General features: G+C 41.5%; 1 protein-coding gene across 2 annotated transcripts in view; it reads left to right on the top strand.

Annotated features, from left to right (window-relative positions):
- Positions 1–24,682, top strand: part of rab11fip4b (RAB11 family interacting protein 4 (class II) b) — a 41,333-nt gene extending 16,651 nt beyond the window's left edge. The window contains exons 2-13 of one of the 2 annotated variants that reach the window (XM_080451676.1): positions 3,040–3,287; positions 4,452–4,637; positions 6,503–6,637; positions 9,539–9,574; positions 11,153–11,252; positions 12,972–13,075; positions 13,958–14,098; positions 14,205–14,286; positions 16,372–16,509; positions 17,011–17,151; positions 21,222–21,365; positions 22,121–24,682. In XM_080451676.1, coding sequence (XP_080307802.1) covers positions 3,040–3,287; positions 4,452–4,637; positions 6,503–6,637; positions 9,539–9,574; positions 11,153–11,252; positions 12,972–13,075; positions 13,958–14,098; positions 14,205–14,286; positions 16,372–16,509; positions 17,011–17,151; positions 21,222–21,365; positions 22,121–22,237 — 1,572 coding nt within the window. In that variant the 3' untranslated portion in view covers positions 22,238–24,682. Of the gene's footprint in view, positions 1–3,039; positions 3,288–4,451; positions 4,638–6,502; positions 6,638–9,538; positions 9,575–11,152; positions 11,253–12,971; positions 13,076–13,957; positions 14,099–14,204; positions 14,287–16,371; positions 16,510–17,010; positions 17,170–21,221; positions 21,366–22,120 lie in introns of both variants that reach the window. The other variant, XM_080451675.1, reaches the window with a different exon arrangement.
- The last annotated feature ends 1,867 nt before the right edge of the window (positions 24,683–26,549 follow it).

The following is a 26,549-nucleotide window of genomic DNA, read 5'->3' as shown; positions in this document are numbered from 1 at the left end:
GCACGCACTGCGTCGCACACAGCGACAACTGTTCTAGCATATTAAGCAAGGGAAAATCCCCGGATCTCCCCGTGCCATGAGATATTTTATCCACCATGCTAATGTTGTTATCTAGCTCATTTCTGGTGGACATGGAGCTGGAGTAGAGAGTAGAGAGCCTGACCCTTGCCAGAATTTTGAGTCCGATGATGCCGATCCCAAATTTAGTGAGTCCTAGCCCACCGACTATCATTTTTGACTGATGTTTTGTCAAAAAGTGCAACTTTTTCTAATTAATTAGCAAAACTTTGCGTTTAACTAGCAATTATTTTATTTCAACACTTAAGCCCTATTAAAAAAATGGCCGGTCTGCAAGCTCACAGCAACGTGTTGCGTGCAGATTCTTTTTTTTAGAATAAAAAATGGCCGATATAATATTGGCCTATGTATGTAGCTTGAGGAACCGTTCAATAGAGTTTAATGGACAGGTGGCGCCATCTTGAGTGGTTTTTGCTGTTACTTTCAATGTCATGTTCTCTTACTATATACCGATATATGGGTCGGGCTCTAGTAGAGAGGGGAAACGGCTGTTTTTGACTGTCATTTTGTAGGGCTCACGGAGGTAAGGAGACCCCCTGTCCTGGTCTGTGGAATGCTAAACAGACCTTTCTGCTCGGATTTGTTCTCTTTGGCTCTATGCCCCAGACCCCATGTTGGCTTGTTCTTAGTAACACTGGGCCTCAGTGTGTTGAAAGGGTAATTATTAAAAGTGTGTGTGTGTGTGTGTGTGTGTGTGTGTTTTCTTCAGTGGGAGGTAGAACACTAGTTGTTTATCCAGTATAGAAATTGAGAAACACGGACAGGCATACTGTATGAGGATGGAGTTTGAACCCTGTTTTGTTTGTGTATTTGTACACAGTTTATTGCTCAAACATTTATTGTTAGACTACTGTCTAATACCCTCTTACTTAAGTTACTTATACTTTGATCCCCGGGGGAAATTGCTTCTCTGCTTTGTTTTGACCCTTCCTACACATTGAACAACCTGGGAGTAATTATTTAACTTGAGGCCCTTATGGATTTTTATTATGGTGTGGCTCGCCGCATAGAAGAGGGTCTGTCTCATGAATGAAATCAATGAGTCACTGTCACTCATACAGGTACACAAGCAGCAAACATGCTACAAATGTCTCTGTGTCTGTAGTCTGGAGTGTTAATTTAATTTAAGACTCCTACGGGTCAATCCTTACAGTGTGGCTCTGTCTGCTGTCTAGAAGAGGGTCTGTCTGTATGTGTCTGTGTTTCCAGGGCTAACCTCGCAAACCACTGGACTGATCAGCACCACATATCTTGTGCACACTGCCAGTAGGCCAAGGAAGTACCTCCATGCATATGTTTAGTTTTTTTCTATTTAACTTTAATTTCATAATACAATCAGAATAGAAGTCAAAGGGGGTTGGATCGGGTCTGAAGCCTTGACATATATGTGTATATACTGTACATCATAGATGATCAACATAAAGTCAGAAATCCACACCATTTATAGACCCCATCTTGTTACACTACCATAGTTAATTCTTGAATCTTGAAAGCCAGCCCAAATAAGCAAATACACTTCAGAAACAAGCCCAAACAAGCAACCAGCAACTATGAATATTTACAAGCGACTTTACAAGGAAACAAGCCCAAAGTCGCTTATAATAAGCAGACCTGGCAACACTGGCAGGCAGCCTGTTGTAGTCTGAAGTATAGTCTGAAGTAGTCTGTTTGGTGGAGACTGGAGAGTCACCTTTAAGTTCTCCTCTCTCTTAATTTTTTATGTCATCCCCTATCTCATCCCCCTTCTCCCTCTTCCTCCTTCAGTGATCTTTGTAATTTTACACTCCTTCATTCCTCCCTGCCTCCTTCCTTCCCTTTCCTACCTTCCTCTTTCTCTATCCCCCTTTTCACCTCTCTCCCTCCCTTTACCCCTCCTCTCCTTCACCTCTCTCACTCCTTCCTTACGTCATGCTATTTTTCAGTCACGTTCTCTTTAGATTAGACCAGATTAGAGCCCTCCACGAGTGAAAATTAATGGAGAGAGTGACGTATGACCTTTAACCACATGACCTTTCACCCCTTTGTCCCCCCCCCCCTTCCAGACACCCTTAAGAACATTCCCACACAAAGGTTTTACCCCCTTAAATACAATTGACATCTTTACATTGATGTGAACTAAATGTAATGCCTACAATTCCAAGTGCTACATTCCACTGCATCTACTTTGATTCAGTGCAATATTTGTCTGTGTTTTAGCTGTAATTAACAGTTGTTTGCTAACCACGTTTAGATGATGTAGAGGGATTATGTAGGTAAACCCCCAAAAAACAGTATCTGTTTTTTAGAGTCTTGAAAGGGTGTCATTGTGTTACATAACTTGCTATAAGCCCATGAAATTCTGTGCAAACGGGGGGGGGGGGGGGAACCTAAACTTCAGAATGTGAGTCACAAGGTTTTCACTCTGTAACAGTGAGTGTAAGGCAAAGAGGCAGTGTGATTCACACATGTAAGATCTCAGTAATTGCTATTCTCAACGGTAAAAGCACGTACACTGTAAAATCCTCAGGGTTCATTTAAATCCATTTAGACCGGGAACGCATCTGTGTCATTTTAAGATTTCTTTGGCTATAAAAAAAATCTCAAGCTCATAGTGCGGCACCGAGTGCTACACTATGAGCTTGTAGATCTGCTATTTTTGTTTAAATTGTGGAAAATGTGTGCAAATCTTTGAATATATATATATACACGAATCTTCAAGATTTAAAAAAAATAGCAGATCTACAAGCTCATAGCACTGCACTCGGTGCCATGCTATGTGCTTGTATATCTGCTATTTTGGAATAGCCAAAGTATAAAAGGTTAAAGTGGTTAAAATTATTGTGATGCTATGTTAACACATTTTGCTGGGGACCCCCTGGAAGGACCCCTGGGGGTCCCCGGATCCCACTTTGAGAACCAATGAACTAGAATGTAACCTTTTTCTCATCTCTCTCTCTCGTTCTCCCTGCCTCCTTCCTATAGCGCGATAAGGAGGCGCAGGCTTGTCCGGTCATCATGTGCACACGGGCCGTTCCTGACACCGCTCCCGGGCGCCAGCTGTTCCCCGGAGAAGAGGAGGAGGTGGCGGAGGAGGGGAGGGGGAGGGAGAGGGAGTCAGACCGGGACAGTGCGGTGGGGAGCACCCAAGGGTCAGACTCCTCTGAGGGGGTGGCCAGACCCGGGGACAAGGTGGACGCGCTGGGGGAGCTTTTCTTCTCTGGAGACGTGAAGTAAGTGTAGTTCTGACTTCCACTGGCTTTACTTATTACTTCTTGTAGATCTGCTATTTTCACTAGTTTGGGTCCCTGGCAAAATGTCTCTTTTGAGTCTTGAGCTAAAAGGTTTGGGAACCGCTGCTCTAGAAAAAACTAAGCACTGTCAGAGCAGCCCCAAGGCAGCAGCTTTTGAAGTCAGGTTTCCATGTCACTTCACTTCACTCATCGCTGTCGGTACTGTACTGTAGACGGCTGAATTTCTCTTCCCTGGAGACAAATGGGAGTCTCTGTACTTCTTTTGTGATGTTCTGTGTTTCTTAACCTCTGGGTTGCTTCTCTCTGTCTTTACCACTTTGTTCTCTCATTTTCCTCCTCCTATTCTCCTGTTTGCCTGTGGCCAGTTAATACTCATGATTGTATGCCATCAAATCTGGCGAAGAGACCAAAAGATATGCGCCGTTTACGAACAAATTTCAGCCAATTATGAAATACTCGTGATAGATATTTCTACCAATTGTTGTTTATTGTTTATTTAATTTGAGCTTTTTACCCCTTCTTCTCGCTAATTTAGTTATGCCAATCGATTCCTCGTTTCCTCCCCTCACACATTTCTGTGGCTAGTAGGATACACTGCTGTTGTATCCTACTGGATCACCTGCCAGTGAGGAGCCCCCACCGGGAGGACGTAGAGCCATCATTGTCCTACTCCTCCCGCCCAACACTCCCCGATGACAGGTGCCTCCCCCCAGCCCGTAGGAGTATGTGAAGTGACAAATATCACGCTCCCTGCCCAAACATGGGCCAATTGTACTCGTATAGATGCTCGACAAAGCCGGTTTTCACCGCTGTGGATTTAAACCCCCAGACTCTGCGGTGGTGGGCAGCTACTTTACCACTTTATTATTATCATTGTTATGTTTATTTCTACCAATACAATTGATCAGACGGTTATAAGGGCAAACACGGCACTGATATTGATGAAGCTCAGAAGTTTCACGCTTTCTGTCCTTTCTGAGGACCTGTAAACAAATTGTGCATTAGCAGACATGGGATCAACACATTATTCTGTAAGGAAAAGCACAAAACAATATATTTAATCTAATGACTCTTTCCATTTCCAACATAATGCATGAAAACTATAATGTATGCTCATGTTTTTCTCTGCTTCCTTCCCTTCAGGTGTGGACAGACCAACATCTCAGTGACCTCCGACCTGTCGACACGTTCCTCTGCTTCCCTGAATGAGGAGCAGTTTGAGGACTACGGAGCAGGAGAGGAACCGGACTACATTCCCAGCAGCCCCTGCCCCGACGACGAGACTCGCACCAACGGACATTCCGATCTGGGCTCCTCCGTCCCCTCCAGGTGAGAGAGAGAGAGAGAGTGTGAGGCAGAAAGAGAGAGAGACAGAGAGAATCAGAAAAAGAGAGAGAGACAGAGAGGGAATGGGGAAGCATATCTGTGTATGTCTAAATGTGTGTGTGTGCGCGTTCCCCATTGGAGCGTGTGTCTATGTTCCCTCAGCCCTAACCCCAATTGTAAGCTGAGGGAACATAGGGCTGACCTGTGTATGTTTTCCTCTCCACCACACCATAGAAAATTGTGCATACAGTACACTTGAGGTCAAATAAAACCGATAGATGACTGGTTGTGCCTTGACCACATAATCACAACGTCCACGGCCCCATTACAGCTGGGGACCTGTGTTGCACGAAATGTCTTGACCAACTGAAATTGCTTCAGTGATATCGGAGGCTTAAGCCTGAGTTATAGTTGCGTGCGGGTGTCGTGCACCGAAAATAGCCGTTCACGCGTTGTGAGCTCGTTGATTGGCTGTATTTGGTGCACGACACCCGCACGCACATAACTCGATGAACCTGAAACTCCTGACTGCGTAGTAGAGTCACTGAAGGAAGACATCAAGGAAGACATTCATATTCATCTCATGATCAAGCCTATATGTTCTGGGGTATTAACTCTCCTATCCTAATAGACTGGCATCACTATAGCATACAAAACAGATGAAACTCGCCAAGCAATCAAATCATTCTACATAAATTGAGGACATCTACCTTGTGGTATCTTCCTTTTCAAATAAGTTTTGTATAGGTTGAATTATTTCAATAACTAGCTGGACTTTCCAAAGAGAGAGGAAGAGTTGTGACCAAGGACCCCAGGAAGATTAGCTGTTGTTATGCACCAGCTAATGGGGATCCTAATAAACTCAGTAAATTCAGTAATTCAATGAGCTGGAAACAAAAAACGTTTAAATACACCAACACGTGTCAGCTTGTGCCTGCTTCAGGGTGCAGTACTTGTGACACAAAGAAATAAACAGAGTAATTATAGTTGCAATAACAACAGGTTTGCACTGGTGTGTACATGCAAACATTTGTTCCCCTTTTTTTTCTGGCCCTCAAGGGGCATCACACATTAAATTATGAAGTACAAAAACAAGGCCAACATCATTTGTAGCTATGTTTTTAATAAATATCTGCATTTTTTACATAGACCATTTTCCTTTTAATGGCCTTATTTTTTTATTTTGCTAGTCCAAAGTCATTAAAACATTACAGATGCCTTAAAACCCAATGACAACATAACTTTGACCAAAAATAACCGTGCAATGATATTTCGCGTAGTTGATTAAAGTCTCATGTCTCTGCAAATACATTTTCATACAGTACTATAATTAGTGGAATCCAGTAGAATCGTATTTCCTGAAAAATTACACATAACACAACAGTGGTATTGTCCCTTAAATGCATTCTCTCTCTCTCTGTCATTTTCTTTGCTCTACCACTCCATACCCCTGTTTCGGGTTTTATCACTGTAATTGGGCAGGTAGCCAGATCATTATACAGCAAGTCTTGGCACCAGTTATATGATTTTATAACCGTTTCAGTCACCATCTGCATTCTGAACTAATTGAGCTGTTTTAATACCAAGGTCGCATACTACATGTGTAAAACACTCCTATATACACAGGTACAGGCACTGATAAGCAACACTAAAATGACATCTTCTTCTGAGTGCATATGGTTAGCTAACTCTCTCTTTCTCTGTGTGCGCGCACAGACACGTGGGTGTGTGGTTCTACAGTGTTTTATCCATCCTAATAGCACTGTATAATTGTGTTTTCTTTGCTTGATGTTCTGTGTAAAGCAGATTGAATTGCCTTGTTGTTGAAATGTGCTATACAAATAAAACCGCCTTGCCTTGCCTTGCAGTGCGGGCCAGACCCCTCGTAAGGTGCGTCAGCTGTGCAGCGGTGAACTGATGGATGTCTACTGTTCTCAGTGCTGCAAAAAGGTCAACCTTTTAAATGACCTCGAGGCTCGTCTCAAGAACCTCAAAGCCAACAGGTAGACACGCGCACGGTCGTACACACACACACACACACACACACACACACACACACACACACACACACACACACACACACACACACACACACACACACACACACACACACACACACACACGTGCGCTATAAAGAAGGATTTCAAGTAATTCAATTGGGATGGGTGAGGTTAGATCAAGGATAACTGCTCTGTTTTCCATTAAAGTATTTTACAGTAACGTTTTATAATAATATAGCTCAGAATGGGGCTTGTAATGTTCCTACCCTAATACCAACTCACAAACCCCACCCCTCAGACACACACACACACACACACACACACACACATACCTACAGTACATACAGTATTTTGTACACACACACACACGCAGGCAGGTGGTTATATAAGTGAATTTTACAATAGGCCATCTTTCCGGTGCTTTCCTCATCAACCTTTGTATGAGGGAGTCTATTTTTAGACACATAATCCTGACCCTGTGTGAACATTCATAGCTGTTCTGCACACACACACACACACGCACACGCACACGCACACGCGCACACACACACACACACACACACACACACACACACACACACACACACACACACACACACTCTCTCTCTTTCTCATGGTGAGAACGGTCAAATGTATAGTGATTACCTGGGCCTCCTTCTAATCATTGCAAACTATTTAGTTTTCTTCAGTTGGAGTCTCTTAATTGACTCTTACTTGACAAACAGATATGAGAAAGAATTGAAAGTGGAGACAAATAGAAAGTTATTTCCATTCTATTTATGACAAGACAGTGTATAGACAGACAGAGATAGGAATGTGAGGGCTCTAAGAGGTCATCATGACATGAAACACAGATCTGCCATGTCAGAACATTGTGATTAGGGGTGGAACGATATATCGATATCGCGATTTATCGCGATACTTTCTCCCACGATAAATAATCGATATACTGCCGAAAAAGATAGTTTGTGATACCTTGTTTTTCCGACTCTGTATTTGTGTAATGATGATTTTGAACTGATTGGTGCTATTTTATGTGTTTATGAATTGATTACAAGGACTATCGTGATATATCGTTGGTGAAATTTCATGCAATATATCGTGATATCGCAATATATTGAATATCGTGATATTATTGTTATCAAGGGCCTAATATCGCCACAGATATCGTATCGTGAGATACCCATATCGTCCCACCCCTAATTGTGATTATATGGTTTATTCACCAACTGGATTGGGCCACCAGGGTCTCTAATGTATTTTTTGTCTCATTTGGACTTTTGAGTGGTGGAAAAAGTACTGTATTTTTTTACTTTATAAAAGTACAAAAGTATTGGCATCAAAATAGTAAAATAGTCAAAGTACCAAAACTAAAAAGTACTTATTATGCAGAATGTCCCATTTCACAAGTTTTCAAATCCTTTGAAAATAGCAGATCTACAAGCTCACAATGCGTTGCAAGCTTGTAGATCGGCTATTTTCAAATGGCCGAAATGTATATAGGGCTGAAGTGGTTAATGTATGTTTTTAATAATAATCAAAATCTACAAAGTAACTAGTAACCAAAGTTTTCAAGTAATTGTAGTAGAGTAAAAGTACAATATTTGCCTCTGAGATGTAGTGGAGTAGAAGTTAAAGTTCTGAAAATTGGCAATACTCAACTAGTTACAAGTAAAAGTACCTCAAAATTTGACTTAAGTACAGTAAGTACTTAAGTACTTGAGTAAATATATGAATGAAAATGTTTGTAAGAATTGAACGAGTTAAAACCTTTTGAACAACTTTTTTTTTCAGTTTTCATGTACTATCATTTAATAACATTGAACAGCACCTGTACCCTCCTTCTATTTTATTTTATTATTATATAAGATGATGTTTGGCAACATGTGTGATGTCTATTGTTTGTTTGTCTTTTTGTTTTATATGTTTGTGTTTTTGAAAACTTAATAAAATTTAAGTGAAAAAAAAAGTACTTGAGTAAATGTAAACTTTCCACTACTGCGTCTGACAGCATGTCTTTGCACCTTGAAGTTCATCTAGTTATACAGTAGTCTCTGCCAGCCCTCCAATAGAGGTCTCTGAATAGAGGTCTGGGGAAACTCACTCACTTGGGCGTGGCTAAACTGTGATTGAGGTAATGTAGGAGAGCGTCAAGGCCAAATTATACTTGTCATGTCCGTCAGGCAGTCCGTGTAGCCTTGTCATATGACGTACATTTCGTCACGTCATATCTATTTTCTCCCTCCTCTAACCGCTATGTCTCCTGTATTAACCCATTAAAACCGGGAACGCACCGAGTGCCGCGCTATGAACGCCACCGAGTGCCGCGCTATGAGCTTGTAGATCTGCTATTTTTGAAAAATCGTGAACATGTGTGCAAAACTTATATTGAATATGAATTGAATATATACTGTATATATATTTTTAAAGCGAACATTTTTAACTCAAATCTTTGCTTCTGGGGATTCTACAAATATCTTCTAAATCCTAACAGTTTAGATTTTTTTTAAACTTATGTTGCTATAATATCAGTAGTTCTCAAATCTTTCATGTCAAGGACCCCCAAAATGATATGTATTTGGCTGCGGACCCCCATCTCAAAATATTTTGTTCCAGGGTCCCCCATGCAGAAGCAAAGATTTGAGTTAAAAATGTATTATATTCAAAGATTTGCACACATTTAATTTTGTTTTCCAAAATAGCAGATATACAAGCTCATAGTGCGGGCCGCACTATGAGCTTGTATATCTGCTATTTTTGAATAGCCAAAGAAATATAAAAATGACACACAGATGCGTTCCCGGTCTTAATGGGTTAAATATGTTCAATGCACAAAGCATCTTAATTTGAGTGATGTTACTGTGATAAAATTGACAGAGACTTTTGTTTTTGTCTCTGCTGTAGCCCCAATAGGAAGATCTCCAGCACAGCCTTTGGAAGGTACGTCACTTTCGTGTGTGTGTGTGTGTGTGTGTGTGTGTGTGTGTGTGTGTGTGTGTGTGTGTGTGTGTGTGTGTGTGTGTGTGTGTGTGTGTGTGTGTGTGTGTGTGTGTGTGTGTGTGTGTGTGTGTGTGTGTGTGTGTGTGTGTGTGTGTGTGTGTGTGTGTGTGTGTGTGTGTGTGTGTGTGTGTGTGTGTGACCTTTTTAAATGCAATGTTATGCGTAGTATGTGTGCAGAGTCAGACATATGTGCTGCATTTGTTTATTAACAGATCAAGTTCAATCGATCTGGACATGGACATGGACATTGACAGTTGGCATATGCAGGGATTGACAAAGCTGATTCTTAACTTTTCCAAATGTTAAGCTGTTTAGTAGCATCTTTGCCACGGGCTATGGGATCTGTTGTCGTGGCTGCAGTCCCATAACCTGGATGGACTTGAACGCCACGGTGTTTATTGGTTGTTGGTTGGTTGTCAGGGTGACATCATGACCAGTCATGAACCGGCATCCTCGGGTATGGAATAGTCTATTTAATCAGTAACAAAGCTAATTAGAGGAACTGGAGAACTATTTGTCTTGACTGCAAGGGCAGTAAGTACTTTATGATTGTGTTGTAGAGGTCCTCAGCTGGCGACCATATAAGCACCACTTATCTGCAAATTAAATTAAAACCGTGTGCATGTTGAAATGAATGCATTGCAGATTGGTGCAGTACACAGTAAAACCTGTGGAGTTAATTTATCCATTTGAAACTCAGAGAGTGTACACATGCAACCAAATGGTCTCTTTGGTTGTATTTGTACCCTCTGAGTTAAATGAACACTGAGGATTTTACTGCGTAGTCACAGTAACAGTGGACCCAATGTAGGTCTTTGTCCTAGACCCCCCCCCCCATCCCCCCCTTCCCGGTGAGTTATTGTGGTCTGCCAGACTCCTGATCTATGAATTCTATATGAGGGTTTGTTAACTGTGCTCAACCCTCTGTTCTCTTTTTTTACTCTTCTGTCCTTCCTGTCTTCTCTTCCCTACAGCCAGCCCTTTATTGTTTCTCTCTTCTCTTTCCTTCCCTTTGGCTCCTTCTCTCCTCCTCTTGCCTTTTGACGTGTCTTTTCTTCTCTTCACATGTGTCCCCTTTTGTCTCCTTTCTTCTCCTCACCTCTCCTGTCCTCTCCTGTCTTTATCAGTAATCTCGGTAATTGAATGGACGCTTGCTGCTGTGAAGTCATTCCATTAGATGGAGAAGGGTAGCTATAGTGACACTGTGTGCGTGCGTGCACGCGCACGTGTGTGTGTGTGTGTCTGCACACACATTTACTGTTATAGCTCCAACACCTCTGCTAGCCTCAGCTCTTGGACATACAGTCCTACTTCCCTGCTATCCTGCGGCAGTCTGTGCAGGACGCTCTGTCTTACACACACACATACACACTCACACACAGACAGACAGACACACATACGCGCACACACGCGCGCAGGACCAGCTGCATCTCACCTGGCCTTGTTCTGCACAGATCTCTCTCCCTAAGCTTGTGTGTGTGTGTGTGTGTGTGTTTGTGTCTACGTTTGTGCGAGCAGGCAGCTGCTCCAGAATAGCAACTTAAGCAGTAGCAACGGCAGTACCGAGGATCTGTTCAGAGATAGCATCGACTCCTGTGACATCGACATCAATGAGAAGGTATGTATTTGTGTGTGTGCGTGCACGCATGCACGTGTATGTCTTGAGTGTGTGTGTTTTGTATGTATGTGTGCCTGTCTTTGAACATTATGTTCTGTACTTCTTTTTTTTTAGCTAGTAGCACAGGATAGATGCTCAGGGGAAGTGCGACTCATTGCTGCAGCATTCACTCAAAAGTTCTGCGTCGTTTCGATCATTTAAATTGCTAATTGATCATCAATCTTAACATGTTTTCAGATACAGCAGTGGTTCTCAACCTTTTTCTAGATAAAATATTGAAAGCATTCGTGGCCCAGTGCCCACCCCACCTGACCACTTGTGGTCAGGTGGGTGTGTCACGCAGCATGACACCCTCAGTGCACCCGTTTTCTGAGATGGGGGCGTGGCCAAAGTGGGACTCTTTGGCGATTGGTTCATACTGGATCATACTGGTTACATTTTCAACCGAGAAAACCCCGCCTTCGACAGCGTCACCAGACCCCTGAAGTGTGGCTAGTGATTCAGGGGCTGGAGCCAGGCTATGTGTCACGTGCATTTTCAAAGCATGTTTATTTTAATGATCAATCGATTGTGTTCCACCTTGGATTATTCACTGGTACCACTTTTTAATATTATTGTTATATCATTAAAATCGTAGTGTTTTGCCAATTATTTTGGATCCCACTTGCAATACCCTCACGGCCCACCAGTGAGACCTGGACCACAGGTTGAGTATTAGCCCTTCATGCCAAATTCAAGTGTGTATTGCTGTGATTGAACTCGCAACAGAATATGGTTCCCACTGTAAATATTGAGAATAATAACCAAGAGTTATTGTAACTGGCATCCCTATTTTGTCCATGTCATTTCTGTAAAAAAAAAAAAGAAGGAAAAAGTCCAAATTGTTCAACAATAAAAAAAAGGCCATTTCGTAACAAGGATGGGAGGGGCCCACCAGAGGCTATGGCTATTTGGGGGTCCTTGGCATGGAAAGGTTTGGGAACCTCTGCTGTATAACATACATACCGGTACATTACAACATAATCACATACAAAAACAAAGTTCACCATATAAACACTACATTGTTCTAGGGGTTTGTCTTCTCCTCCAAGCATTTATTTAATTTGTTTAGGAATTTTGCCAAGAGAAAAAGCTCCTCTTTGAAAATCCATTTCAGCATATTCCCTTCACCAGAGCAAAAGAAATACGGATGTTTTTTACTTTCACTTTTCAAACAAAGTTTACCTTCGGGTGCAGTTCCAATGATTCTTCCAATGCTTTTTAATGGAAACGGGGCGTTAATTTTTTGTGGAAATCCACGAATGGCAACAAACCACTCCGTTTCCATAGAAAAGCATTGGCAGAATCCGACCGCATAGGCAGAACCAAAGTTCGGTGTGACCGCACCCTTAGGGTAGTATAGCTAGTGCAATGGAATACCAAAATAAATGAAGTGTGGGAAACATCTAGGTCACAAACAGTACAGGAACATACTTCAGGTGTGCCTTTGAATCGGCAAGGTACTAGTTCTCAACTGAGCACATAGGGACCGTTGTCTTCTTTCTAAGTCACAGGTTTATTTTAAACATAAGCTCTGAGCCTTGCTTTATTCCCAAATATCCTCCATCACTGAATGTGAAAGGCGCAGTCACACTCTAAACCCTGTACCCTCTCTCTCTCTCTCTCTCTCTCTCTCTCTCTCTCTGTCTCTGTCTCTCTGTCTCTCTCTCTCTTTGCCAGGTGACCTTCTTGGAGAGGAAAGTAGCAGAGTTGGAGAGTGACAGTTTAGTGAATGGTGATCTCAAGTCCAGGCTAAAGCAGGAGAACACACATCTTGTGCACAGGTACAACAAGAGAGAACACACACACACACACACACACACACACACACACACAATTTTCATCTGCGGAACCGAGTCAAACTAAATGTAATGCCTCAACTCCTACATTCCAAGTGCTTGTCAGGGTGTGGGGTCCCCAGTTCACATAGATTATTTTGGGTGGTCGCGGCCTGAAAAGGTTGAGAAAAACCACTGTCTTAGTATATGGATGGAAGCCCAATTCCACCACTGAATAAAAAAAAAGGCCTGAATCTTTTCCCCCCCTGCATTATATCTATATCCCTTTTCTTCTTGTCATTATGATATGATATCTCAGAATTCAGCTGTACTTTCTTGTAAATCCGACTTCATATGGTATGTCAAAATTCTACCTAGCGACATGAGAGTGTTTGAATGAAACCTTCTATATTACAGCAGCACTTGTGGAAGTCCCCCCCCCCCCCCCCCCCGTTACACATCTACTGTCTGCATTGTGTTAATAATGTAGCCACTGCGGAAGCTTGTGGTTTCTCTACTGTTCCAAATGTACTACTTTACATGTAGAGAGAGCTAAACAATGCATACCTCTCTCCTGCTGTGACACATTTTCCAAACGGTTCCCTTTGTACATTCTAGGTAAAGGCGTTACTGCTACGTCTCATTGAGAGCAACACATTATTTTTTTTTAAACTGTTTGTTGGTTTTATGTTTTATTCTGTATCCCAGGGTGCATTTTAGAGTGTTGCTCTCAGTTTGCCCTTTCCCTCGTGGTACAAAAAAAAAGGTTTCTACATAATATATCTGCTCAATCTACATATATATCTGTGTCAGAACAATGGCTTGCATCCATATTTTATCCATCAATAAATCTTTAACTCCATGTGATGTATCTTCATGTTCTCTCAGAGTGCATGAGTTGGAGGAGCTGCTGAAAGACCAGGAGACCCGTTCAGAGCAGAGCATGGGGGAGGAACTGAGACGTCACAGAGAGGCTTACAATAAGATGGAGAGAGACAAGAACACACAGATAGAACTTCTAAACAACCGGTGAGAAACACACAGATATTGTGCAAAGACATGAAGGGGTTGATCCTGTGGTGACCTTCCAATTCTCACAGCCTACATTGAAACATGGCTTCCTGTATCTGTGTAGACTTCAGCAGGTGGAGGACGACAACAGTGACATGACTATGAACATGTGCCGGCTCAAGCAACAGACAGAGAAACTGGACGAGGTAAAAGCGTGATTTATACTTGGTTGCGCTATTTCTACTATTGGCTCTGTATCGTTTAAGATAGTCAGTCACTCATATATGATATGGTCTGTTTTTGGCGAGAATTAAATTAATTTGGCGGCGGTAACGCCAAATTAATATGAGTCAAACCGCCTGGCTCATCTGTTTATTTTTGGAACGCAGTTCTTATATGACGCGATATTAAACACGTCTATGGGAATTCAGAGTGGGAAGAAAAAAAAAACATGCGTAAATTACGTCAGACTTCGGTGCTCTATAATCCTCGGGTCCTGGGGGTTTGGTATAGTCACTCTGCCAAAGCAGCTCACTATAGACCAATTATTTGTTTACCAGCATTGAGACTGGACGCACAGGTGATTGTTTCATGCAATCAATTCCCAACCTGTTGTTTCTGGGTGCGCTGGTGTCAGTACATTCAACCTAGTGAGGCGCGTCCTAGCGAGACATCACAGAATGGGTTTCATTTGGTGCCGGCCTGCGCGCGCATACTGGTTCTTATCAGAGGGGTGTTATCGTGACTTTCTCTCTAACACAGACGGTGTCTGTCTGTTTTCCGTATTCACATACTGTCAACACAGTCTTGTTAGTCCAGTGATTGTGTCCCTGATAGTCAAAATAATTCTCAGGAACAAATTAGTGTGCACACACAAATACATACAGTACACAGCACACATGAACGAGGAAAGAGATAGAGAAGGCAAGAGTGAGAAAGCAAATTAACTAATGAGTTGTGTGAAAGGGAGAGGGGGGGGGGGTAGAGAGGGAGTAGTGTTTTAGAGAAGGTGTTAGATCTGGGTTGAGTTGTGAACAACACCTCTATTCTCAGACTGTATACTGTATGCAGGACAGCAGCCATCACTTTCAGCCCCTACAGTATGACATTTGGTTTTATGGCACCAAATGGAAATGCTGTGTAACATGAATGCATATTTTTGTGCATGTACAGTACGTGTTTGTACATTTGTGTCTGTATGTGTGTGAGCATGTACTGTATGTATTTGTATGTGTGAGCATGAATCATAGCACAAGATGTACTGTATACATTAAGTTATGCACATTAAGCATATCAAAGTGATTTATTGTCACATGCGCGACACCACAGCATCATGGCAGGCAGTGAAATTCTTGGTCTCTGTGTTTAACGTTGTGGAATCGTGGTAGATAAAATGTATGACAGAGAAAAACAAGCATGTAATCTGTGATAAGCTGCAACCAGCTCTCACTTGAATGTTTTAATCGGATAAACCGACCAACAGTGTGGCTTACAGTACAGTATACTTAAAATCTAATTAGGAATAAAAAAATAAGTCATGTATATTAAATGCATATTGCAGGTAAATAAAGTGTGTGTGTTTGTTTCCATATGTATGTGTTGTGCATGTATTGATACATAATGGCACAGCGTTATCCTATGTAGTTTTAAATATGTTATTGTTTATGTTCGAAGAATGACTATATGACCTATAGAGACTGCATTCCTCCTATACTGTTTTCCAGATATGTGCAGTTTCCACCTTTTGCCTTTCTGACCCAAAATGTAATCATGTCTTTGTGGCAGCCTGGTGATCATTCCCACCAAGTTGTATAAAGATCCGCCCACACATTCTTGAGTTATTTTGCTAACAGTCAGACATTGACCTTGATTTTGACATTGACTTTTGTCATTTTTGACCCAAAAGTCAAGCATCTCTTTGAGGCAGCATACTGTAAAGTAACAAGACTTTAAAAGAAGAAAGAGACCACACTGCTGGTAGCCACAATGCAAACAGTATTTTGCAACCAACGTTTTGCCCAGAGAGAGGTCTTTGTCTGGTCAAAGCGTTGGTTGTTTATCATTAAAATACTGTTTGCACCGTGTCTACGAGCAGTGCGGCCTCTTTCTTCTTTTGAAGCATACTGCAAAGTGTCATGGAAGTCTGGCCATCTGTTCTCTGGCTATTTTGCAGACAGTCAAACAAACAAACAGAATGGGGGAAAAGAACACAACCCCGTCTAACTTCATTCGTGGAGGCGACCGTGTGAAAATAAACACAAGCAGTAAAATGTCTGTTTGTCCGTTGTCAGGAGAAACAGAGGATGACGGACAAGCTGGAGGACACGAGTCTGCGTCTGAAGGATGAGATGGACCTCTACAGGAAGATGATGGACAAACTGAGGCAAAACAGGCAGCAGTTCCAGAAGGAGAAGGAGGCAATGCAGGAGGTGAGGCAAAATGACCAGCATAGTACACACATGTGCGCGCACACACACACACACACACACACACACACACACACACACACACACACACACACACACACACACACACACACACACACACACACACACACACACACACACACACACACACACACACACACACACACACACACACACACACAAAAGCGCTCTTTCCTTCTGATCTCTCTCTCTCTCTGTGTCTCTCTATGTCTCTCTCTATTCCCATCACCTTCATGACTTCCCTCGCTGCAGGTGAAGTGACTCATGGACTGAGTCCAGATAAACGCCCACACACACACACACACACACACACACACACACACACACACACACACACACACACACACACACACACACACACACACACACACACAATTACTTCCACTTCCGCACCGCACCACTGCAACCAAAAAAAATGCTGCACTGACCTTACATAACACTCATCCTTTTTGTGTGTGTGTGTGTGCGTGTGTGTGTGTGCAGCTGATAGAGGATCTGCGTCGGGAACTGGAGCACCTCCAGCTGTTCAAGCTGGAGACGGAGAAGCCCGGCCGCGGTCGCAGCTCTTCCTCCAGCCTGTCCGACATCACCTACAGAACCAGGGAGATGGAACTCGAGCATGAGGTGAAGAGACTCAAACAGGTACAACTCAACACACGGTGCACACAGCAGTACAGCTATGGTCATGATGCCTTTAAAGAATGTTTAACCCATTAAGACCTGAGGCCGATTCTACGAATGCCTTCTAAATCAGTAGTTCTCACACTTTAAAGATTGTTCTAAAATGTTCAAAAATAGCATATGTACAGAGCTTGTACGTCTGCTATTTTTTTATAAATCTAAAATGACACAGATGCTTCCCCGGTTTTAATGGGTTTTTCAATAAAACACACTGATATACATTGTCATGTCGAAAAGAAGGGCCATACAGCTGGTGGCACAGGGTTCAAGTACCTGTCCGTGTCCAGACTGTCCACCACAGAGTCTAGGGGTTCGAATCCACCTCGGTACATCCCGCTTGGCCAAGTGTCTACACACAAACACAATTGGCCTTGTTCAGGGCTAAGGAAGTTGGGCAGCAGGGAGGGCGCCTGTCAGCGGGGCTTGTTGAATGGCAGGAGTAGAACAGAGGCGCTACGTCCTCCCGGTGGGGGCTCCTTACTGGCAGGTGAGCCAGTAAGGTACAGCAGTGGCAACACAGAAAGGTGTAGGGAGGGTTAAATGGCATAATAACAAAATTGGGAGAAAATAGGGGTAAAAATAATTAGCTTCTCTTAATAAAAGAAGTGCCAACCAGATGGAATCCAAAGTACCGTTCTTCATATAAGAGGAGGAGTAGGTACTGTAGCTGATATTGCACTTTTACCTTAGCGCTAGGTATACTCTTAGTTGCTTGTTTTAGAAGAGAATGCACTTAAGACTTCTGGTGATTAGTAGTTTCCTTGCCTACCTATGTTGAATGCACTTATTGTAAGTCGCTTTGGATAAAAGTGTCTGCTAAATGACTGTAATGAGTAGGAGGAGAGTAACTCCCAAGAAGCATAGAGTACACAAATACTTTACCTGCCTCATACCCAGTTCTTCTGTATTTTTTTGTTCAGTTTCTTACTTTTGTATGAGACAGAAAACTGAGGGTAGAGAGGGGGATGGCCATGTGGTGACATTGCCATCTATCAGGTGTGCCTGATTACCAGTTATTCCAAATGCCAGTGTGATGTGGGTGTGCTATGAGGCTGGGTATTTCACTTTTTCATGTCATGACCCTCAAATTGACTTTCATAAGGCAACGGTTTCAAATGAATATATCCTGAGGACCCTGACACTACAAATATTTTTTGGTTTAAATTAAATTGTCAGAATTGTTCATGCGGAATAGCTTAATAACGGTGATATTTAAACATTATTGTTAGAATAGTCACACATGCATTTATTTTTGTAGTGTAATAATGATTATCAAGTGATTTGAATTATGTTTGGATGGAGACCCATTTGGATGGAGACCCTCTCAAGGACACCTGAGGTTCCCTGGACTGCTCTTTGAAAACCACTGCTAAGGCATGGCTAGGACCTTATAAACTAATAGTACAGAAAGGCAGAGGGATGTTTGTGTTAGTTATAATTGTTTTGTACATCGTACTTTATTGAGGTGTGTGTATTGATATGCTCCATCAAATAGCATTAGGGCTATTTCTCTTTATTTTTCTAAGCCCTTATCAACATACATGGTCATTTAAATCGCTTGACGACGCTTTCCTTTACAAAACACATACGTAGGGTGACATTGTCTCAAGATAAATGGCTGCCAAGAGTCAAGATCCCAAAGGCACTTAAATGCGTTGCTGTTGTTTCCAGTTCCCACTAAGTGAACAGACCTAGTAAAGTAAACGTTCGAGATAAGAGATCAGAAGAGCATGGTTTTAAGATGTCTTATAAAAAGTAAACCATGATGTTTTACACTGAACAGACTGAAGCCTTCATTGACTGGGAAGTAGGCAGTTCCACCTTGTTCCTCATAGTGAGAATACAGTGTAAGGCCGTTGACGTTGCTGTTGCTGTGTAATGGCTTTCACCTTCCAAATATATAGCTGGACTAAGCTATTAAAAGTTTAATAAGACTGTCTCTGATTCATATTCCTGACTGGTAAATGGATTCTTTTAGCAATGCATGACTGGTAAATGGATTCGGCAGTAAGTCTCCTTGCTAAAAAAACAAAAACAAACATGAAAAGCAGAATTAAAACAAAACAACAAAGCCACAGTCCATAGCCCCGCAGTCATTTAATTGTAATAACTGGATTTTGAACAGCAGGCAACTCTCTACTGGTCACAGCTTCTCACCTGCAGTTCCACAACATCACTCAAGCAATTTCTGTTTCAAGTAAACATACTGTACTGTACACGATGCAAGACTGGGGTGGAAGAATGATGTTGTTGAGCCTGGTGATGATGAGTCAATGCTCTGTCTGTAGTATCTTATCTATACTTGTGTGACTATGATGATTAGTTGCAGGTCTCTCTCTAAGCTTAAAGTAATACTAGGTAACGTTTTCAACAAAACTAAAGTTAAATTGTATATCTTTTGCGAGTGGCAAAAGTTTCACAACACCCACTCCGTGAATTTCACCCCCGGAAGCCTTTTATTTATATATTTTCTATTGAACGTGTACGGGGGGGACTTTCCCGGGAAAATGACGTTCCTGGCCAACGTCATGACGTCGTGGCCGACGTCCTCAGGAACTACCGCAACGGTTTCCTGTTTGGCCAGGAACTACCGCGCTATTAACAAAAAGGAACCTCACGCTGATTTTAAGATAATGTAGGATTGGAAGATCGAAAAAGAACAGAAAAAGAAAGCACAGCTCATGGTAACTAATGCTCCACTGGCTAAGAGAAACGATCCGTAGATAGTATAAAACAATTAAAAGATCGCTTTTTGAAACGCTTCCGGCTTCCGGTGAAAACGAATGGAATTCTGGGTAATCGAGGACTAGGGAAATTGTATGCAGTGACGGTAGTGACCAGCAGAGGTTGCTAAAAATCGTTATTTGTGATTCTGCATTGTACAACTTTAATATAGAATATCCACCTGTCTCTCTCTTTGTCTGCTTGTCTGTCTTTCCTTTTTGCTTGTTTTTTTTCAATGCTCTATTATCTTTTACTAATTTATTTGCTACAGGTTCACATTTAGAATCGTCCTTATTTGTTGACGTTTCCAGTAGTGTGTTCTACCGTGTTACGCTGTATACGCCGTATACAGTGCAAATTTGTTTTGAAAAAAGCGTATACAGTCTAATAACCATTTCATCCATTGAAAACGTGCTAGCGTGTCGTGCAGGGAATAATTATCGTATACCCTCTGAAAAAACCTAGAACACACCACTGGACGTTTCAGACAAACGTGTTATGCAGTGTACGTAGCGAGTGTACTGCCATGTGACATCAAGCAAAGTGTAAGGCTGAACACATGATCTTAAACACATAATCTTTGTATTTATGTATGTGTGTCCAGCGATTTGCATCCCAGGACTTTCTCCCTCCTGAATTCCAGCATCTGGTGCTGGCTGGGGCACGGTTCCGTCCTGGTCCAATGGTAAAATCTGTTGCTTCCTGTGAACTTTGACTTCCTGATTTAACCACTAACTATAACGAAAGTAGTGTGAACTTGCACCTAGAGGTTGATTTGGGGGTCAGTTTTGTTCAGGTTGGGGAAGGTGGGGCAGGAGAGCTGATCCCTTGTCAGTGCCCATGGGCAACTTCATTGTGGAGCAATCATAACACCCGTGGGAAAAACGCACATAGAGAGCCACATCCAATAATAATACAGGTGACCTGTTTGTGACATAACACCACATAACCCCCTGTTCTGTCCTGTGGGCGTTGCCCGAATAGATGTTTGTGTTGCTGTGTTTGCTGCTGGATGTGGTACCGAGAGCAGTGTGTTGCTGTTGTGACTTGCTGTGTGCGGCTTGATAGTTTCAGATGCTACAGTACTAACCGAGTGTGGCTGCAGAGGAGTTTGGCAGGAGCAAAGGAAGGGAGTAACCATTCTAAAACAGCACCACAGGCAGCGTCGCTCTGGGCAGCCTCTAGATGGTACTCTAGAGATGATGCTAACTGCTTTGCCTCTCCCCCCCTCCCCTCCCCTCCCCTCTTCTCCTCTCCTCTCCTTTCTTCTCCATCTCTTCTCACTCCAGGAGAATCAGAAGTTGAGGGAACAGAACGATGAGTTGAATGGGCAGATCCTCAGCCTGAGTCTTTTTGAAGCCAAGAACCTGTTTGCCACACAGACTAAGGCCCAGTCTCTGGCTGCCGAGATAGACAACGCCTCCAGAGACCAGGTAAAACCCTAGGCCAGGGGTGGGCAACTTTGATGATGGAGAGGGCCGCTATATTTCCACACTCACTCCAGGGGGCCACGTTGCATATTGTTGCTGTCGGGCAGAAACCTCTTACTGTATCTCCATATTTTAACTTTTTTCATAAATTAATGCCGTTCTAGTATGTCACACAAAAGTAGCAAAAAAAGCTGATCTGATCTGATATCTTTGCTATTTTGGAATTAGAATCCTGAAAAGTATCCTTTTTATTTAATTTCAAATGCATTTAGTTATACTTAAGTTAACTTTATGAACTTAAATACAAATACATTGGACATAAAAAAAAGTCATTAAACTAATAATAAAGACATTAAAGTCATTAAAGCGGGTCATGTTTGCATGTTTGGAATTGGATCAGCTGAAATCAATATATCAGTATTCCGATATTAACCTGCGGGCCGCATTAAGTGAAGGTGAGGTTGCCCATGTATGCCCTAGGGCAGGCTATGCTGTGGTGGTAAATAGATCGCTATCATTAAATGGAAATTATTTATTTTATTCTATTATTTGGAAACTTTGTTTCTTACATCTTGAATCATTACCTAATATAAAAGGTAACGGTTATTTGTCACTCAAGTATGTGCAGTGAAATGTTGGTGTGATATGCTCTGCAGACAGTACAGACAATATAGATAAAACATATGGAAGTCGTCATACATCTAGAGGGCGAGCCATGTGAAATCTGATTAATCTGATGCATTACGCTCTCTCTCTAGTTAATGGACGCCCTGAAGCAGCAGGAAGAAATCAATTTCCGTCTCCGGCAGTACATGGACAAGATCATCCTGTCCATCCTGGACCACAACCCCTCCATCCTGGAGATCAAGAACTAGCAGTCAACACAACTAGCATGAGAATCATTCTATGGTGCTAGAATGAGGATCATGTCTGGTTGTCTGATAAGAAACTGAAATCCCAATTTGGGGGGGGGGGGGGGGGGGGGGGCGGGGGTGTGAATGCAGCACTGGAACACTGGACCAGAGACAGTAAATTAATGGACAGACATCGCCCTCTGCTGTTAAGGGGTGAAAATGCGCTTTTCTTGCAGTATTCGTTTTTACTGGAATTTCTGTACTAAACGAAATGGAGTTTCTCAGTTACTCACTCACGGACTGTCATACTACTGTGACTCTTCAACTTAATCGGTCATGTTTGTGCTTTCTTTCTGTTCTGCCGTCATGGTTTCTTGCTGTCATTGGCGTAACTTTGATCTCATCAGACGACACTGGAGAATTATTCCTGGGAATATACTGTACTCATGATGTTGAAATAGTTGGCATTGCTAGATATTGTACACTGGACATACCTACTTTTAATATGTAAACAGGAATACAGCCGTATGATGTTGTTTCATGAGGTGTTATATGTCCAGAGAGACACTGTAGGAAAACATCACGATGCAAGCTGGCATGCTGAATATGCACAAAGCCGGACAGATAGAAATCTGAAACGGCCTGCCTTTGTTTTTTTTGTTTTTTTTTGTCATTTCAGTTTGTGGAAAAAGGCCTAATGTGGATTCATTTAGAAATAATGCATGTCGATGAAATATGTAGAGAGGTACGTGTTTATCAAACATTCTTTAAGAAATCTGTAAGAAGGAGAGGGACAATATACCTTCTCACATTGAATTAGAAGTTGAATGAGAGTGGTAGAAATGATTAAGATGGTCTTCCCTGACGATGAGGAGGGGGTTCAGATGATTTGCCATGAAGGTTAAGGAGAGAAGTGTCATGATGAGGGTGTTCAGAAGATGATTTGCCATGAAGGCCAAGGAGAGAAGTGTCATGAAGTCAAAGAAAGTTAATCGAGGGTCAAGTTCTTTCTTGAAATGACGTCTTCCAGGATCATTCAGGAGCATTTGCATTGTCAATCAATTCAACAGTGTGTTGACTTGACACACACACACACACACACACACACACACACACAGACAGACAGACAGACAGACAGACAGACAGACAGACAGACAGACAGACAGACAGACAGACAGACAGGCTTGACGTTAGTGGGTCAGAGAAAAGAGGAAGTGTAAAATGTCACTTTATGGAGCGGAAGCTGCAACCAAGGAGTGTTTACTGCTTCTGTGGATGCAAAATGCTAATAAAGAGTGAGCTTTTGATAGTACACTGTCTGTGCGGTAGCAATAGACACAATAATGATGCACAGAAATGTAATGAATGTAAAGAATGTGTTGTGGATTTCCATTGGTGTGGATTGGACATCTCAAAAAGTTTGATACGGTTTACTGCATAACCCCCTCGATCTATGTCTCAAGGAAATCAACAGAAAGAATTATACTTGATTAACCTAAAACTTAATATGCAGTGAGGTACCACAAGGGTGTACAGTATGTATACAGAAGACTCACACAAGACTGGAATAGAACACTGAATTAATTGAAGCTTATAGGTTGTGGTTTGTGCCCTCAGTGGCTCACATAATACTGTAAATAACATGAATGTATCACTCAGCAATTCACTTTCTGTGAAGTCTCAAAGGCTGTTTTTGTGTATGAACCGCTTTGGTTTGTCATGGTATGTTCTAATACATGTATGTATGTATTGCATTACTGTATTACACAGGGCATTGTTTTGGCAAGGTGGGGGAAAACATTCTGCTGTATTACACAATTGCTCTAAACTTGAGTTTTGCTTCATTGCACAAAAAGATGTTAGTTTCATTCTGCATGGTTCGGTTCATCTTTTCTCCTGTCTGTGCCTTTTTGAAGACAATTTTTTTCAAGATGATGTTGCTATAACTTGACTTAAGTTCTTGAGGGTGCATTAAAGTCTGTCTGAATTATTTTCATGACTTGTAAATGTTGTACATATATAGTGATGATTTGTATTCACGTGCCATTCGCCACTCTTTTTCAGATACTATGACATTTTATACTGTTTTATCAAGCAAGACCTTGTGATAGTTTAGCTGTACTAATAGTAAAACAGGCATAGCACAATGCGTTGTATTATAAGCAGATTAGCGAAGTATTTAATCGATTAATGATTAATCTTTGAATGCAAAGTAATATTTATTGTTTTGTTGTTAATTTGGAGCTTCGTTAAGTCCTTGATTTCCAGGTCGCTTTGTGACAGGTTTTCTTGGGGTATGATTGTCATCTGTCTTCCTAACTTACAGAAAAGAATAAATGGTGAGCATTATGAGCAATATAAATGTGTTACCAATGGTCTCCTCACTGACTCATGGTCAGATTAAAACATAAAAAAATGCATATATATCATCACACCTGCTTGTCTTTGGTCATCTTTTAGTCATTCAGATGATTCAGTGGGAACAATATTGAGCTGCATTTGCTCTGTCACCAGGTCACTGTTATGTTCTTCAGTTATGATTGATATTTTCCCATTATTTCAAGCAGGCAATTAAAATAAAATGGATTCGTTGTATTATAATTTCCTGAATTTCTGTTACCGTGGTCTGTGTCACCCCATAGCCTTGGCTAGTAGCGTTTCCCAAACAGTGGGTCGGGACCCATCTTTGGGTCGCAGACAAATTTTTATGGGTCCTGAGTAAATAATGGGGTGCTTTTTTCCATTTCCTACATTTCAAAAAATACATTATTTCAAAAGATTTAAAAAAGTTTAAACCAAAGAAATCACAACTTTTCAACAATTAAAAACAATTCCAACATTTTTCGAAAGTATTTCATAAATAAAATGAAAAAATCTAATAATTTGAAAAGTTTAAGAAGCAGTGAAAAAAACAGATCTACAAGCTCACATCTTGTCCTCAGTGTTACTACAGGGGGCATTACATTAACCACTTGAACCCTAGCATCCCTATTCTGAGGATAACGCTAACCAAAAATAGCAGATCTACAAGCTCACACGTTGCTATTTTCCACGAAGAGGTTTGGTGTAGAACAGAGCCAGCTGTCAGACTTACTAAGTATTGAGGGTTTAAGTGGTTCAATGTCTGAATATGACACATTAACATGAATCCAACATATTAGAAAGATTTAGTGTAAAAAGTTGTATTTAAAAAAGAAACATGAATTTACAGAACTCAGATGACTGTGCTGTCAAACAAGTCTGTAATGTAATCTGAAAAAGTTTAATGTGCAACACAATTTTATACAATATGTAGTGGGGGTCCATGCTTTATCTCTCTCTCAGCTAAGGGGTCCTTGGCCTGAAATACGTTGAAGTAATAATAAATAATCATACGTTAACTGGGGACCCCCTCACCCTGACAAGCACTTGGAATTGTAGGAGTAGAGGCATTACAATTAGTTTGACTGATATTGTGAAAATAGCTGATCTACAAGCTCACAATGCCTCGCAACGCAAGGCGTTGTGAGCTTGTTGATCAGCTATTTTAATTTTTTTTTACCTCTTATTATTTGACAATTTGCCAAATCATGTGTGGACCCTTGGGGTCCCGACCCACAGGTTGAGAACCACTGTAATATACAACACTATCAAATAGACATAACTCAAATATCTTATACAACACTATCAAATAGACATATTAACGCTATTTTGTTTTTTTCTCTTAATGCACCGAAGTTAATTATCTAGAGTCTAGACACATCATATCCAAGATAAGACTTCAGATTGTTGCAAATCCACCTCAAGTTTGATTATATCTTATTCTTGGCCTTTGACGCCCTCTGCTGGGCTTGACCCACCATTATTCTGGGCCTTTTGGTTTAGTTTATTTCAGTCAATGTTGTGGTAACATAACATTACAGTAATAGGTAATAGGTAATACAAAAAAGTTTATCAAGAAAAGATAACCACATTTCTGCCCAAAAAGGTATAGGCTGAAGCATTGCTTATTACGCCTACCCTTTTACAAAACAAAGAAAAACGAAAGTCAAAATGGAGAGGAAAAAAAAAAAAAAACGAAAAACAAAAAAAAAGAAACAAGTGTACGTGTTTGCTATACTGTTGTACAAGTATATGTATATGTATATATGCTATAGTAAATAAAATCATACAGAAGGCACATACATGCCTTTAATGTTTTTGACGCCCTCTGCCGGCCTTGACCCACCATTCACTCCCTCAGACCCTCACACGCATGACAGTCATTTCTTAGTACAACAGTCAGCGTCCTGGAGGAGGAGGTGAGTTCAGGAAGACCTACAGGTCAATGAGGGACGATATTTGTCTACATTTG

The sequence above is a fragment of the Gymnoscopelus braueri genome, assembly GCF_963280865.1.
Source record: "Gymnoscopelus braueri genome assembly, chromosome: 2".
NCBI lineage: Eukaryota > Metazoa > Chordata > Actinopteri > Myctophiformes > Myctophidae > Gymnoscopelus > Gymnoscopelus braueri.
This window is presented reverse-complemented; position numbering and strand designations above follow the sequence as displayed.